At 42.9% G+C, this 14,255-nt stretch overlaps 1 protein-coding gene across 1 annotated transcript in view; it reads left to right on the top strand.

The window, feature by feature from the left end:
* The first annotated feature begins 2,989 nt into the window (after positions 1-2,989).
* Positions 2,990-14,255, top strand: part of RAP2A (RAP2A, member of RAS oncogene family) — a 30,879-nt gene continuing 19,613 nt past the window's right edge. The window contains exon 1 of the mRNA XM_064408417.1: positions 2,990-3,333. Within this exon, the coding sequence (XP_064264487.1) occupies positions 3,020-3,333 (314 nt within the window). The 5' untranslated portion in view covers positions 2,990-3,019. The remainder of the gene's footprint in view (positions 3,334-14,255) is intronic.

Raw genomic sequence — 14,255 nt, 5'->3', positions numbered from 1 at the left:
CTGGCAGTACCTAAATGACCCCATGTTCTCCAACTCACTATAAATAACTACACATAACTGATACTGTATTTGTTTTCAGGGCTGAGCCTCCAGCACTTGTTAGGTGAATTTTCAGTGTTGTTGCTCTTGTCAGATGAATTACAATCAAAAATGAAGTTCAGAAAAACAGCACTGGGCAATGACAAGATGTTCAGCCTCAAAACAGCTATGGGGAGATCCCCAGGAACAGTCACAGCATCCAGCACCTCGTCCTGTTGACCATCCTACATTTCTTTTACATCCTCCATACTCTACATCCACTATCCTTCTGTATTTCCAGTTTCTACATTTATTAAGTAAACATTTTGCTGCCCATCAAATCTAAGAGACTGAACACCTGGTGTAAATGTCCTTGGTGGGAGCATTCCTATCACCTCTTTCTCAACTGTGGCCTTCCCACCCTCCCCATCAGGAAGCAGCAGTTGACAGCTTTTTTTCTGCTGAACACCAGGAGGTTGCTCTGGTCTCAGGATAAGTCAGGGAGGCCCAAAACTCCTCCCTCCAACACTGATCACTTAAATCTGTTTTGTATAGTTACATATAATCTTCCTATTCTGATGCACAACACATTGTAAAGCCTGTTAGATAAGTCCATTTTCACTGTTCTTCATTGAAGACAAAGCCCTCACTGCACTGAGACAGGGCCTAGTTTTCTACCTAGGTTATAATCAGCGTAGATCCGTGTTCTTCCATCAGTGCTGCTCATTAGGTTAAACGCCTATTTGCTTGAGCCTGATTCCACCCTGCCTTACTGGTTACTCATAACCCTCCCCTGCATTTGCTTTTCCTAGGTTAATCAAACAAATATTCCCAGTGCACTCTTGTAGATAAGCTTTGTTTTCATCTCCAGTAACCCTCCCGGAAGTACTTCTGCACAAACTCCTCTTTCCTGGATGTGACTTATCAGAACTGGACACAGTAATGTCTCACCAGTCACCCAGAAGCTTGGCTGTGTGCACACCACTGTCACAGTTTTTTCACAACCACATTAAATTGGCAGCCTGCTTTCATTGTTGACTAATAAATCCAGGTATTTTCCCATTATTCTGCTGGAGGGTTCCTGAATTCACACTACAAATAGTTATTAATCTGTACATTAGTTACAGTTAATTACTCTGTTACTGTTAATTTGTTACAGTTATTTAATCTGTACAATAGTTATTAATCTGTACAGTGTCTTGTATTTTGTGATATGACACATTCTTGTAGGCTCATTTCTAATACTTGAAGGTTTCAAGTCACCAATAGAAATTAGGTCATTCATTGAAACTATTACTCAGTTCTGACCAGGCTCTGCATTATTTACAAATGCATTCTGACAGTCCTGTAAAAAGTTGTCTACTTCTTTGGTACTGATATATTTAAATCACTCAAATACATGTGGTTTCCGGTTTACTTTGGCAGCTTTGGACATGGGAACTGCAAGAAGCTGGCAGATAATCTTCTTTCTCCTCAATGCACCAAAGCTATCGACATCCTACTAAGAAAAATTTGTTTTGAAGCTTTGCAATTAAAACAAAAAAGAATTAAAAACACACAGAAGAAAAGCCAAACAGAATACCCAAGCAAAACACTGCAAAGCTTAAAATACTGCAGTTGGCAAGCATTTAACTGAAAGACCTGGACAGGGACCAACGTGCTCCAAAAAGCCCTTAATACGTCTGCCACTGTTAGGCTTGGAAACATGAAAACAAGCCAAAAGGGAAGCAGAACCGGCCTTGCCTGGAAAGCAGGCCGACACCTTGGGCCTTACTTCACATGAAGCTATGACAATGCAGCGGGAAGAACAGCGCAACAAGAAACACAGCACCAGGACAGGGCTCATTTCCGACAGCCAGAAAGCATTTTCAGAAAGCATCTGAACAGCAGACTAAGGGCTCTGGCTGACCTTCGACCCTCTAATGAAAACAAAGTCTTTACTCCCTGTATCAAACAATTCTAGCCAATTATGACTGAGGGAAAAAAAATAAAAAAGAAGCGTTAAGGAGTCTGTCTTGTAGCAGACAAGCAAGCATACAGGACAGAATCTTTCCGGAGTGATACCAGATCCTGGGAGGATCTGTGAATTCCATCCCATCAATCATCTTCATTTTCTGTACTGTTTTGACCTTTCCCAAACTGCACCACCACTTTTTCTGGCCCCTTCCCTGTATCAGAAGGGGGCGAGAAGGCAGGCACCACTGCCGGCAAACACCTCCGGCCGCCCCCTTGCAGGCACGGCCCAGACCGCAGTGCGTTCAAAGGCATCCAAAGCGCTCCGGATCACTGCCATGGATGTGACGAATCCCGCTGGCTTCTACACGCAGCAGCGGGGCTCCCACGGCCGGAAAGCAGCCAGGTCCGGAGCGGCCCGAACTTACCGCGCCGGAGCCGCCTCCCGCCGCCCGGGAAGCGGAACCGCGGGAGCCCGGCCGCGCTCCCATTGGCTCGTCCCGCCCCTTCCCGCTCGGAGCCGGCCCGGGCGGCGGGGCCGGGGGACGCTGTGTCCCCGGAGCGACGGCACGGCAGGGGACGCGGGGAGGGGAGGGGACGCGGGCGACAGCAGCCGCAAGAGCAGCCGCAAGAGCAGCCACGGTAGCGCCGCCGCCGCCCGCCGGCATCACGCGCGGCCGCCGCGCCCGGGGGCAGGAAGGGGGGCGCGCCACGTGACGGGGCGGTGCCCGCCCGCCTCTTCCTCCTCCTCCTCCTCCTCCCCGCTCTTTCTTCCCCCGTCCCGCCCCGTTGGCTGTTGCCGTGGCGACACGGGAAGGAGGAGGCGGGGCCGCCGCCCCACCCCGGCCGCGCCGCAGCCCGTGAGCGCGGCCCCGCCGCCGGCAGCGCCGCCCAGGAGCCGCCGCGGCGGCCCCGAGCATCCGCCGGGCGGGGAGCGGAGCGGAGGCGGCTGCGGCGGCGGGCACAGGGCGGGGCGGCCGATGGCGGGGGGGTGAGGAGGGGCCGTCGGCAGGTGCGGGTCGGGCGGGCGGTCCGCGCTGGCGGGAGGATGCGCGAGTACAAGGTGGTGGTGCTGGGCTCGGGCGGGGTGGGGAAGTCGGCGCTCACGGTGCAGTTCGTGACCGGCACCTTCATCGAGAAGTACGACCCCACCATCGAGGACTTCTACCGCAAGGAGATCGAGGTGGACGCCTCCCCCTCCGTCCTGGAGATCCTGGACACGGCGGGCACTGAGCAGTTCGCCTCCATGCGGGACCTCTACATCAAGAACGGGCAGGGCTTCATCCTCGTCTACAGCCTGGTCAACCAGCAGAGCTTCCAGGACATCCGACCCATGCGCGACCAGATCATCCGCGTCAAGAGGTGACTTGCCCGGCGGCCGCTCCTCCGGCGGCCGCGCCCGACGCCCACCTGCGGCCCGGCCCGCCCCGCCGGGGCCTGCGGGCCTCCCGCCCCCCTCCGTGCCCTCCTCCCCCGCCCCGGTGCCCGGATCTCCGGCCCGGGGCTGCCCACGCCCGCTCAGGTGCCTGCCCCGCGGCTCCCTTCCCTCGCCCGCCTGCCCCGGGCGGCAGGGCTTTGCCCCCAGCCCGCCGCCCCCTCCGGGCCGCGCCCGCAGCCCCGGGCTCCCCGTGGGCGGGCGCCGGCCGGGGGCGGCGGAGCGGGGGCAGGGGCCGGGGGCTCCGGTGGCTTCCGCCGCTCGCCTCCCCCCAGTTGCGTGTGCGGGGAGTTTGGGGTGCTCCCGTATGGAATACGGTGGAGAATCTGGCCGGAGGCTGGAACCGTGGGGGCGGAAAAGCAGTTGCCCCGGTGGTGCATCGGGTCAGCCAGCCCTCGAGTGCACTTTCTTGGTGGACGTGCTGTGGCCGATGCGCAGGGGAAGCACCTGGATGCTTTCGTGCGGCAGGCGAGAGATCTGCCTGTTCATATAGATACCTGCATAGGTATTTCCATGAACTTCCCACTCTTAAAAGTGCAGGACGCCAGCCTCTTTTCTCGGTGGAAGTGACGGCTGTGAGTGTTAGGCCTCATGTGTGCTGGTGTTTCTCTTAAATTTCCCACGGTCTCGTTGCCAGCCGCTCTGTTAGGAGCGAGCCCACGGTGGTGAAACACCGGTGCCTACTGCCAGTGTGTTTTTATAATCGCTGCGTTGTTTAGATGTGCATCAATCAGTCAGATGTCGGCAGCTGAAACGCAGCCAGTCGCGCTAAAATAAGGGTAGATGCACCATTTGAAATCATAGCAACCGTTTGAACCAGAGCGTAGATGAGAAAATGCCGCTGGCCAGACCATCGCAGACAGAGGTCTGTTACTGCCCGTGGAGAGAAGCTGTAATTATATCGCAGAACTGGTTGTAGCTTTGGCTTGGACGTCTGAAAGGGAAACCCTTGTAAATAACTTAGTTGGACCACATCTGTTGGATTTGCATCTTAATGTAGAGTACAGCATAATAGGTGATGATAATAGTAATGGCTAATCATACGGTCGGGTATGGTCTGTTCACAGAAACTGCCATTCCAGACCAAGGCCTGGGGAAGATGTATTTTGAAATTGGGGAGGAGGGTGAGTAGGGGAAAGGGGAGGGAGGAGGCAAAGCGCTGCTATTTTTAAAGACTTGCAACTTTTTCATAGTGGGTGTTTCTTAATGTGTGTCCTGACTCTCTCAGTGGAGATTTCCAAAGACCAATGTAATGGAGTTATTTTCAATTTATTATAAAAAGTGCATTTTCAATATCCTTCCATTCTTATCATTTGCACATACCTTGCAGAAGAAGGTTTTTTCTTTAAGTAGTTCAGGTAGGCTTCATTAATTAATAAATGCTTTTGGTTTTCTTGTACATAATCGTCACTATAAATTCATTTTGCTTCTGAATTTATATCTGTGGCTTTTGCAGCTTGCTTTGTACCTTGTGCTGGAGCGTCTGCATTCAGACCCCAGCTGACCAGCTGTAGATAGGTGAAGCAGAATAGAAGGCAACTTGTACTTCCATAGTTACATTGACTCAGCACTGCTGAGAGTGGGTCTGAATGCTGCTCTCATTTTTCATCTGCTAGCTCTTTTACTGCAAGACTCCAGCTTTTAGCTTTTGGTTAGATATTTTGTGAGACATATGAGCAACATTGTAATCCTAAATTTCATTTATGCAAAGTAATCTAAATGCAGCTGAAATCCTGAAAATTTTAGCAAGCCCAGATAATTTTAATTGAGTTGTAGTTAAAAGGAATATGATGCATTAAAGGGATGTAGCTTCAGCAAGGGTACCAGATTTTTACTTGTTAACTCGCCTGATTTACATATGTGGGTTGTGGTGGGGGTGTTATGTTTTGGAACTCAGGTTTGCAGGCAGTGTAAGACCTAATGTGCTGTAGACTTAAGCTTGCATCTTTCTTACCAGTTGAACCTGAAAAATGCATATTTACAGATACAATATGCAGCTGTACAAGGACTTCTAAATTATAATTTACAGTTGCAGAAAGGCATTTAATCCATGCTGAGAAACAAATAATCATAGTACTATTTTCTTGGGGGTTTGGATGACAACTGTATGCTTGTATTGATACAAAACCGTGTTCTGAAAAATCTCTGAGCTTTAGTTGTACCGAAAACCAATTGGCCAGGTCTCTTAAGTGGTAGGTATCTGTGCATTTTACATGTTGTCCTTGCTATTTTGTTTTATTTTCGGATGAAAGAATCCCTGTGTTATACCATAATTAGAGAGTAATTTTAATTACACTCCCAAGAAGTAGAAAAGCCAGTTGAAATTCCCTCTTTGGGCTAAGAGATGCACACCTGAGTCTTCTGCTTCCCTGGTCTAACCACCACATACCGGGCCAGCTAAGCTCAGAGAGTCCTGCACCCCACCTGATGAATCTGAGTGACCTTAGAGGCATGAGTGACATGTTCATGAATGAAAGAGAGGAAACGAGTGGACCTCCGCTTAGCTCTGAAGCTTAGTGGTTAGAAGAGATTGAGATCACTCTTGCCACTCTAGTTTCTGTTCTCTTTAAATGGCTATTTAATATTAGCACATAAATAGGCTTAGTCTGAAATCCAGCTCTGCCAGCTTGCGGAGAACTCCCCTAATGGCAAAACTGTGAAGCTGAGCTTCCTTGTGTAGTGTGTGTAGGCCTTGCATCCCTTTCAGTCATGAAGCACGGCTTTATCAAGAGTGGAGGATGTCTCCATGACTTTTAAACAGATAATTAAATTTTTTTCCTGGGAACATTTTTAAATGTAAACAGTATTCCTCTTTTCAAGGTAAAAAAAAATAAAAATTGTTTAGATCTTTCTAAGAGAGAGTCCAGGTGCTTTACCTTGAGAAGGGAGCCCTGCCAGTTCGGGGTGGATAGGTGCACCCCCAGCAGCTCTGCCTAGACAGAGGATGAGGAGGAGGAAGAGGTTTCAGAAGTGCTCACTGTACTCTGGGCCAGAGTTTCCTGCAGCGCAGAGTGCTGCCAGCGTCAGATGAAGGATCACGGTGGTACAAAATCACAGCCGCTGCTCTTCCTCCAGATGCTTCATCTGAAATGCCTTGATCCAGTCCCAGTTTGGGCACTTAGAACTGGTTTCTGGACCCTGCTTTTGCCAAATAGGTCCATTAAGCCTCGTTTCTTGATTCTTGTGTATGCTGAAGGTTTGTACTGCTAGGAAGGTGGAGTGTACATAAGGTAGCTTTGAAGACTACTTACTTTCTGTATTCAAGAAGGATAAAAAGAACCAGCTGCTGCTTTACTGCCTCCTGGTGAGGTAGTACACAAAATATGTCACCTGTGCATTGGTAGGTGCTGCAGCTCTGGGGCCTTCTTCCTTAGATTTACAGGCTTGGCAGCAAAGAACTGACTTGTTTATGCTGCAGACAGAACTCGCCATCGTTTCAGAATGAGCTGTTTTCTGGAGAAACCTTCTATTTGTGAGAGCAGGGCTAAATTGGATGAGTGGGCCCATGCCAACAAAGGTCTGCAGTGAAGGAAGAACAGAAGCTGTCAAAAGAACAGATTGGAAGTGGTATACCCCAGTTAGATGTCAAGATTTAGAAGTAATTAGCGAGAATGAAGATTAGGTAGTGCAAATTTTATTTTTATTTTTGTGGAAAAAGGAGTTGGGTATCTTCTAACACTTTTGTGTTTGTCTGTTGTGTGATTAGAAAGCTCTCTAAAGAGAATCTGTTGGTATTTGCCAAATACTGAATTTTAATTTTTAATATGACTGCCAGTGTTCTTCTATTATGAAGGTATGTTTAAAACTCACTGGGTGAGTTTTAAAGTTCTAGGTGCTTGGTTAGCCTTCAATAGTGTAATTTCTCAATCTGTTCTACAGGTGTTTTTATGGTGTTTTTTTCAGGTGAACCCCATGAAATAGGAAAGTTTTGCTATTTCTATTCAAGCAGAAAACTAGAGCCTAGAAGTAAAAGCAAACTAGAAGTAAAAGCAAACTCAAAGTTAATTCAAGTTCTTCACTTGTAATTTTTCTAGATGTCTGACCTGTGCTTTAGGTACAGGGCTGTTGCGTTCACATTTTAGAGACTAACAGAGCCTACTTACAGTATTTCTCAGAAGTGCTATTTTACTCCAAGTAGTGAAAAAAACTCCATTAATCTAGTGCTTTTTCTCTAGAAGAAAAAGACCAGAACATTTATTTTATTTAGATTGGCTGAGAATGTAGACTAAATTATATAAGTGTCTTGCAATGAAATATCACAGAAATCTATCTTTGAGATGACAGTATTCTTTGTAGTCTCTGTGGTTTATGATCAGGATGAAAATCTGCCTCCCAGTCTAGGAATTCTGTGTAGTATTAAAACATACAAGAAATGTAATCATTGAAATTTATTAATTGTGAAATCAGCATCTTCAGTCAATGATAATTGATGTATTTAGTGACTTAATGGTGATTAAGTCTAGAAAACTATATTTGAAATTACAAATTGCTCAAAAGTTTACTTGAAAATATTGCTTTCCAAATACTTTGAAATTGAAGTATGGTTTTTATTCAAAGAACATAAGACCTCTTTAAACAAGGTCAAATTTTCAGTTTTCTGAAGTTCTGTGTATGTTGCATCCTTATTTTCAGAAAATATTTTTCCTACTTTTGAGAAGTAGTTAGAGGATTCTTCATAAACACTAGTATAACACCTGCAACCACAAACATGGCTTCAACCTTTCAGGAAGAAACACTGCAGTGTTTGGTAGAGCTGAAGTATGGAAAATCCTGTTTCTTCTGAAGCGTGCTGTATGCAAAGCTTGACAAATGTCTATGCATTTTCATAGGTGCTAGCTGTGTAGAGGTGGCAGAAATAAGCACACACTGAAATCCTTAAGTCTTTTTTAGGAAGAGTTCTTTTTTGTGCAATCATCTTAATGTAATGGATTGCTTTGAGTACTCATTTTCAGGTAAAAAAAGGCAGAGTGGGTAAAAAGCATGGCCCCCATTCTCCCCTTGGCCAAGCTGCCAGCCACTCTTGTGCACCCATGAGATGAAATTTGGGACTTCATTGGAAGAACAGATTAACAGATTCTAAATCTCAGCAAACATTTGCACATATTCAAGTACGATAGAAGAACTCTACTGCTCTCCATTTTTCTTTTTTCTTAGTTGAGGGACACCTATGGATAGCTGCTTATCAGGTGGCAACCTCACAGATTTATAGGAACAAAATGTAAATGCTTTAAGCATCTGTAGAGATATAAAGGAGAAGTAAACAGAAGTAGTCAGTCATACTTAATTGACTCTGTATATAATATCAGAACTTTCAGCTGTCTGGCCATCTCTTGTGTTTTATTGGGAAACTCATACATAGACTGTACTCTAGAAAGTGTCTGTAATAGAAAGAGCATAACTCAGATTTGTGCTCTCATGTTTTTAAAGTAACTTTAGAGACCAAAAGAAGCATTGTACAGAGCTTAGATTAATTTTTTTGTGTGTGTGAATCTACCTTTGTTTTAATTTGAAATTAATGAACTAATTCTGTCAGATAAAATTATAGGTTCCTGCAAGTCTTATATAGACAGTCCTCTAAAAAATGTTTCTGACAATGTACAATTTTAAGCTATAAAAGACTATTTTAAAGTTGTTTGGCTTAGTCTTAAAATCACGTATTTCAAGGTTCTCATGCATCTTCAGAACATGTAACCTTTAATGTTTTTCTGTAGTAACTTTTGAATTTAATTACATATTTGCAGAGTTCTCTTGACTCTTCCCCCTCACACTTTCCCACTCTCACATTCTTGATAATCTGAAATACTCATATTACTTTGAATTTCTTTCATTGGAAAATGTGAAAATTGGAGACAATGCTTATAACCAGAGTGTTCTAATGTGTTGGGTTTTTTTGGCTGTTTCCCTGTTCCTTACCACCTCCACGGCCTAGTCCAGATAATTTTATAGGTATTCCTTCCCAACTTTTAATTATTTTTCTCTGTAAGGTAAAATGACATGATAGTTTTCTTATCTGAACACTGAATATAAATATTTTTTATCCCTTCCTGCTTTTAGGTGTTCTTTGGACTTTTATTGAAAAAGCCAGGTAGGCAAGCTCCTTTTGTATGCGTGTTTAGTTTAGATTGTGCTAGTTTAGAGTATAGTGCTTTTTTTTTTTTTTAATGATGCATTCCTTAGCATCATCTTCTGGGTTTGGGTTTTAATTGCTGCTGTAGCTTATGTTGTTGTAGAGATGTGTGGATAATTTTTGGATAGCTACAATTATCGAATAGTAGAACAGTATGTGGCAAGACTTCTTGAATTTGTTTTTGGTTGTGCAATATTGCTTGATTGTGTCTGTGTTGTAAAAATGTCATTTAATGTGTTAAAGACCAAATATTATCATGGCTTTAATTGCTTTCATAATTTAGTTCAGCAATATAGCATTAGTGCTTGGGGTTGAATGTTTTCTATCTTGCACTTCATTAGACTGTTTTGACAAAGAGTTTTTGAATATTTGGAAAATTTTATTTTAAAAAAATTATTTCTCATTAGAATTTCTAGTTTTGCATTTGAATTTCTGTTTTGCTGAGAGGCCAGTAATTCTTTAAATACTGTTTTTTATAGCCAACACAGTTGTCAGTAAGTTTAATATTTTCTTTCAAAATAATTCTTCAGTTGGATAGTGTGTGGATAGAAATAAGTTTTATTCTTTGGTCAAACGTGAAGCATTCTGGGTAACATTATGTTTAGTTAAAGCTCCTATGTTATCAGGCATACTTTTTAGGCCAGAATTTCAAAAATAGACATTCTTTGGCTGTTGAAAGTTTTTAAATTAAAATGTGAAATGTCTGAGTGGGTGGATTGCCCAAAAAAATCATCAAATCCTTCCATTAAATTTCTTTTCTGGTTTTCTTAATAATTGAATGTCAGATTTTTATTTCTTGTACCTAAGAAAAAACCTGGGGTTACTGGTTATTTAATTTCTGGAGCATTAGAAGTGTTGCTCAAACAGTTTTTTTTCCTCCTTGTAAATTGTGTAGGTGGTATGTGATGATAACATTTTGAGAGAGAATAGGGAAGCAATCAGGACTGCAGTGCTAAATTATCCTGGCACGTAGTGACTTGTATAAAGATTTATGTATAAAGATTTTAAGGTAACAAGAACTATAGCTATCTGCTTCTATGGGCTCTCTTATTCATTAGCTTGCTTCTGCTCTTTTTTTGGGGGTTGGATTTGTTTTGTTCTGTTCTGGGTTTGTTTTCCAGAGGTTTCCAATAGAGGACTAGTATTCAGTTTTTGCTGCACTAAGGCAAACACTGTAGTCTAGGTGCAGCTTACAATGGTGAGTGCAACTTGAACACTTTCTTTGTCAATGGGTTGGATGCACTTTGGCAGCTGTGTTGTCTTAAATCCTAGTCTAGACAAGAGAATTAAAGGTGTGTTATGAGCATGTTATCCTTTCTCAACATGAATGTCATGGGGCTCGCTCAGTACAGTTGGGTGCTGTACTCTTCAAAAATGCAGTGGTGACAGTATTTTAATTTTTGTCTTGGTTAGCCCTAGACTGGGTGAAAGATCAGGTGAAGGACAAACAAAATGAATGTTTTTAGGATTGAGTCGTATGTTTTGAAATATGACTTGTGTCTTGTAGATGGAGCTTTAACAATTTTTAAATTATTATCTTCTGCAAAATTCATGGTAATGAGGAAGACATTAAAGCATTTTTAAAATATTAGGATGCAATGCTTAGGGTAGTGGTCTGTGGTAAAATAAAATACAGTTCTTACTTTAAAGAATGGTTTGGGGACTTCCATTATTGTTCTGGTTAACAGGTAGCCACCTTAACTAAAAGATTAATAGTGTTTGAGATTCCCATGCGAGTTTCAATTCAACTACAATTTAATTTAAACTGGAAATGAATTGGATAAGGCACTGAACTTAAGTGCTCTGAATGTTGTGAAGAAGAGCTTTGATCCTGGATTTCTGATTAATTGCAAGAAAGGATGCTTTCAAGAAACAGCCAAATAGGTCACCACTAGCCTATAAGCATGTCTGCTGAATTATGAGCAAGTTTTCATAGGAGAATGTTTGAATTGTTTGCCCTCTTACCCCTAATTTATTTTACAGTAAAGAGTGTAAGCCAGGACTGATCAACCTACTTTATCTGATTAGATCTGGTTGCAGTTTCCAGCACTGCTGTAACATCTTTTAAACTGCTGTGCAAAATCTTACTTGAAACGTTTTATAAAATAATTGAAATGCTTCTGTCTTTTCAAAAAGCTATGAACTTTATAAGACCAATATAGAAATGCATCAATTCTTTCCTCAGGAATTCCTTTACTTTTGAAATTTCCTTACTATGTTTTTAATTTAATTTATAAATTTTATAAACTCCTTGGTTTTGTTAAAACTAAACAATGAATATAAAATGTTGGGGTTTTATACCATTTTCCCCAGAATTTATAAATGAGTGGGGAAAAAAATCTGGTGGGGTTTTTTTTTCACCCACCTCTGTATTTAGTGCTGCAAAATGCTGAACAAGTGTATTTTTTGAACTATGACATCAGTCGTAATTTGTATACTGCTACTTGTAAATACATGTTTTTAGGAAGGTATGTTTTCAGTCTGTGGATGACTTTCCTCTGCCAAAAGAACTTGATGTGTTATGGGTTTTCCTAGTAGTTGTCTTCTATCACCAGGTTCAGAATTTGCCCTTCTGCTGAAATAATTCTGCTGAAGGCCTGTCACACAGTGGTGTCTTGTGGTTTAGTTGTGAGGTTTTTTTAGCTTCAAAAATTCAGGTTGGGGTTTCTTTAATAACTGGGAGGGCAGAAGATGATCATTGAACTATTTCTTCTGGAGGATTTTGTCAGATGCCTTTCATACACCTCTAACCCCACAAAGCAAAAAATCTAAACTGGTCTGAGTGTTTTCAGTCTCCAGTTAAATCCAGGTTCTCCATCTCAGTGCTTAAAGAAGGCATCTGCTCCGTTATAACAGTTTCAGATGCAGTTAGATTCTTGGTAGCTGACATGCATGTCACTCCCTACAATGCCTGGAATAGAGAAGAATGAGTCACCTTCTGCTGGGTTAAGGCTGCTGCAGTCCACTGTCAAAGTCCGAGTGACAATGTGAAGTGAGTTCTCCCATTCCTTTTTTCCATTTGGGTGTGGTGTTAGGTTTGGAGAGTGGGGAGTGGCAGTATTCAGTGTGGTACCACTTAAATCTGTTCAGTCTGCTTGGATTCTTTAACAGATGAGCTCCTCAGGATGCATGGAGGCTTTGGAGGTAGGAGAGCTTGGTTTCGTTATTGTACCAAATGTGCAGGATGCAAGCAGGCACTCCTGGCATCAGTCTTCTGAACATGCAGTGCTCTGGAACAGATGCCTTTTTAAAAATATTTTTCTCTGATGCCAACCTTCTCTTTTTATGCATTTCATTTATAAATAAATGAGACCTAGGCCTTTCAGGAAAAAAACACTAAGCTATTTTGGGTCATTTCCTTAGGAATCTGCTTTGTTCTAAGGTGTATAATACTGTTGCAGCAAACCACTCAAACTACCAAGTTATATATACAGAATCTTTTCTCCTGAGAAACAGGCTTGGCCACGAGTCAAAACACTTAAAAAGAATGGGAGAGAAGTAGAAGTCAGTATGTCATCATGAAGCAACAGCTGACCTTTCCTGAAATATTATGGTCACCTGGACTAGGGGAGTCTTCTGGTGATCATTAACTATATGGGATATCAATTTTGCATTTTTGCAGTGATTTCTTAATCTAAAGAGAATAAGCAGTCCTGAGAAATGACTGGGTACCAGTCCTGGTACCTTTCTTTATCTTGTACATCCGATCCTTTTCTGTGGTTCCCTTGGGATTTGTGAATTTGCCTTGTGTCTGTACTTACCTGCATAGTGGTACATCTTCAACAAAACGATTGAAGAGTGTTTTCTGAACCTGTCTTGCAGATGAGTGGTTAGAACAGTCTTCTGGGAAAGGCAGATGTGAAACTCCTGTGACTAAAGGAGGTGTGTAGTGCAGGTCTGTCACCTCATTGATCAGGGTTGTAATCGCTGTACTATGTTAAATGTGAGAAACAGCATTGACACCACTGGCTTCTATTCCCAGGGCTTTCTGTGGAACTGATCTCTGTTGTGGATTTCTTGAATATCTCACTGTTGTTGTGTTAGTAGCCTCAGTAAGCAATGTTTAGTGAATTAGGCCTCTTGAGGGGCTTGGCTGCTTGTGTAAGCCTGCAGAGACCTTAGGTGTGTGACCCTGTTTTGGTTCCAGTATGTGGCTCAGCTGGGCTTGCACAGCTCTAGGCCTTCAGACAGATACCTTGTTTTGACAAAAACTTTGGGTGGGAGCAGCTTTTCAAGAAATTTACTGGGCAGGGAGACATTTTGTGAAGCAGTCTCCTGGTCATGGGCCTCTAAGCACTTCTGGAGACCCAGTATATTTCTCTACCTCAGTTTTGCTTTCAGACCCAGAAATATTTGCCATCAGAATGAGTAAATCTCTCTACCTCCATTTTCACATCAGTTTCATTCTGTATGTTTTGGGCAGTGAGTTTCTGAATGCCTTTGTATGACTTTTTTAGTATAGAATATGGAGTAGGCCACAGCCTTGATCAAATCATCCACAGCACAGGCTTAACAAGTCTTGTACTTCAGATCCCTTCGTTCTCTAGAAGGAGTTCTATGCACAGCTTATATTGCTGTTTATAAAATTTTATTTGGAGTAGAATCTGCTTAGAAGTCTAACCTTATACAAATCGTTGTCTGAGGGATGACAGCCTCTTTCCTAGAAAGAAACTGGAGAAGATATCAGGATAGCCTGTCAAGAGTCCATAGAGTTTTAGTGTT

Source organism: Passer domesticus, chromosome 2 (genome assembly GCF_036417665.1).
Source record: "Passer domesticus isolate bPasDom1 chromosome 2, bPasDom1.hap1, whole genome shotgun sequence".
Taxonomy (NCBI): Eukaryota; Metazoa; Chordata; class Aves; order Passeriformes; family Passeridae; genus Passer; species Passer domesticus.
This window is presented reverse-complemented; position numbering and strand designations above follow the sequence as displayed.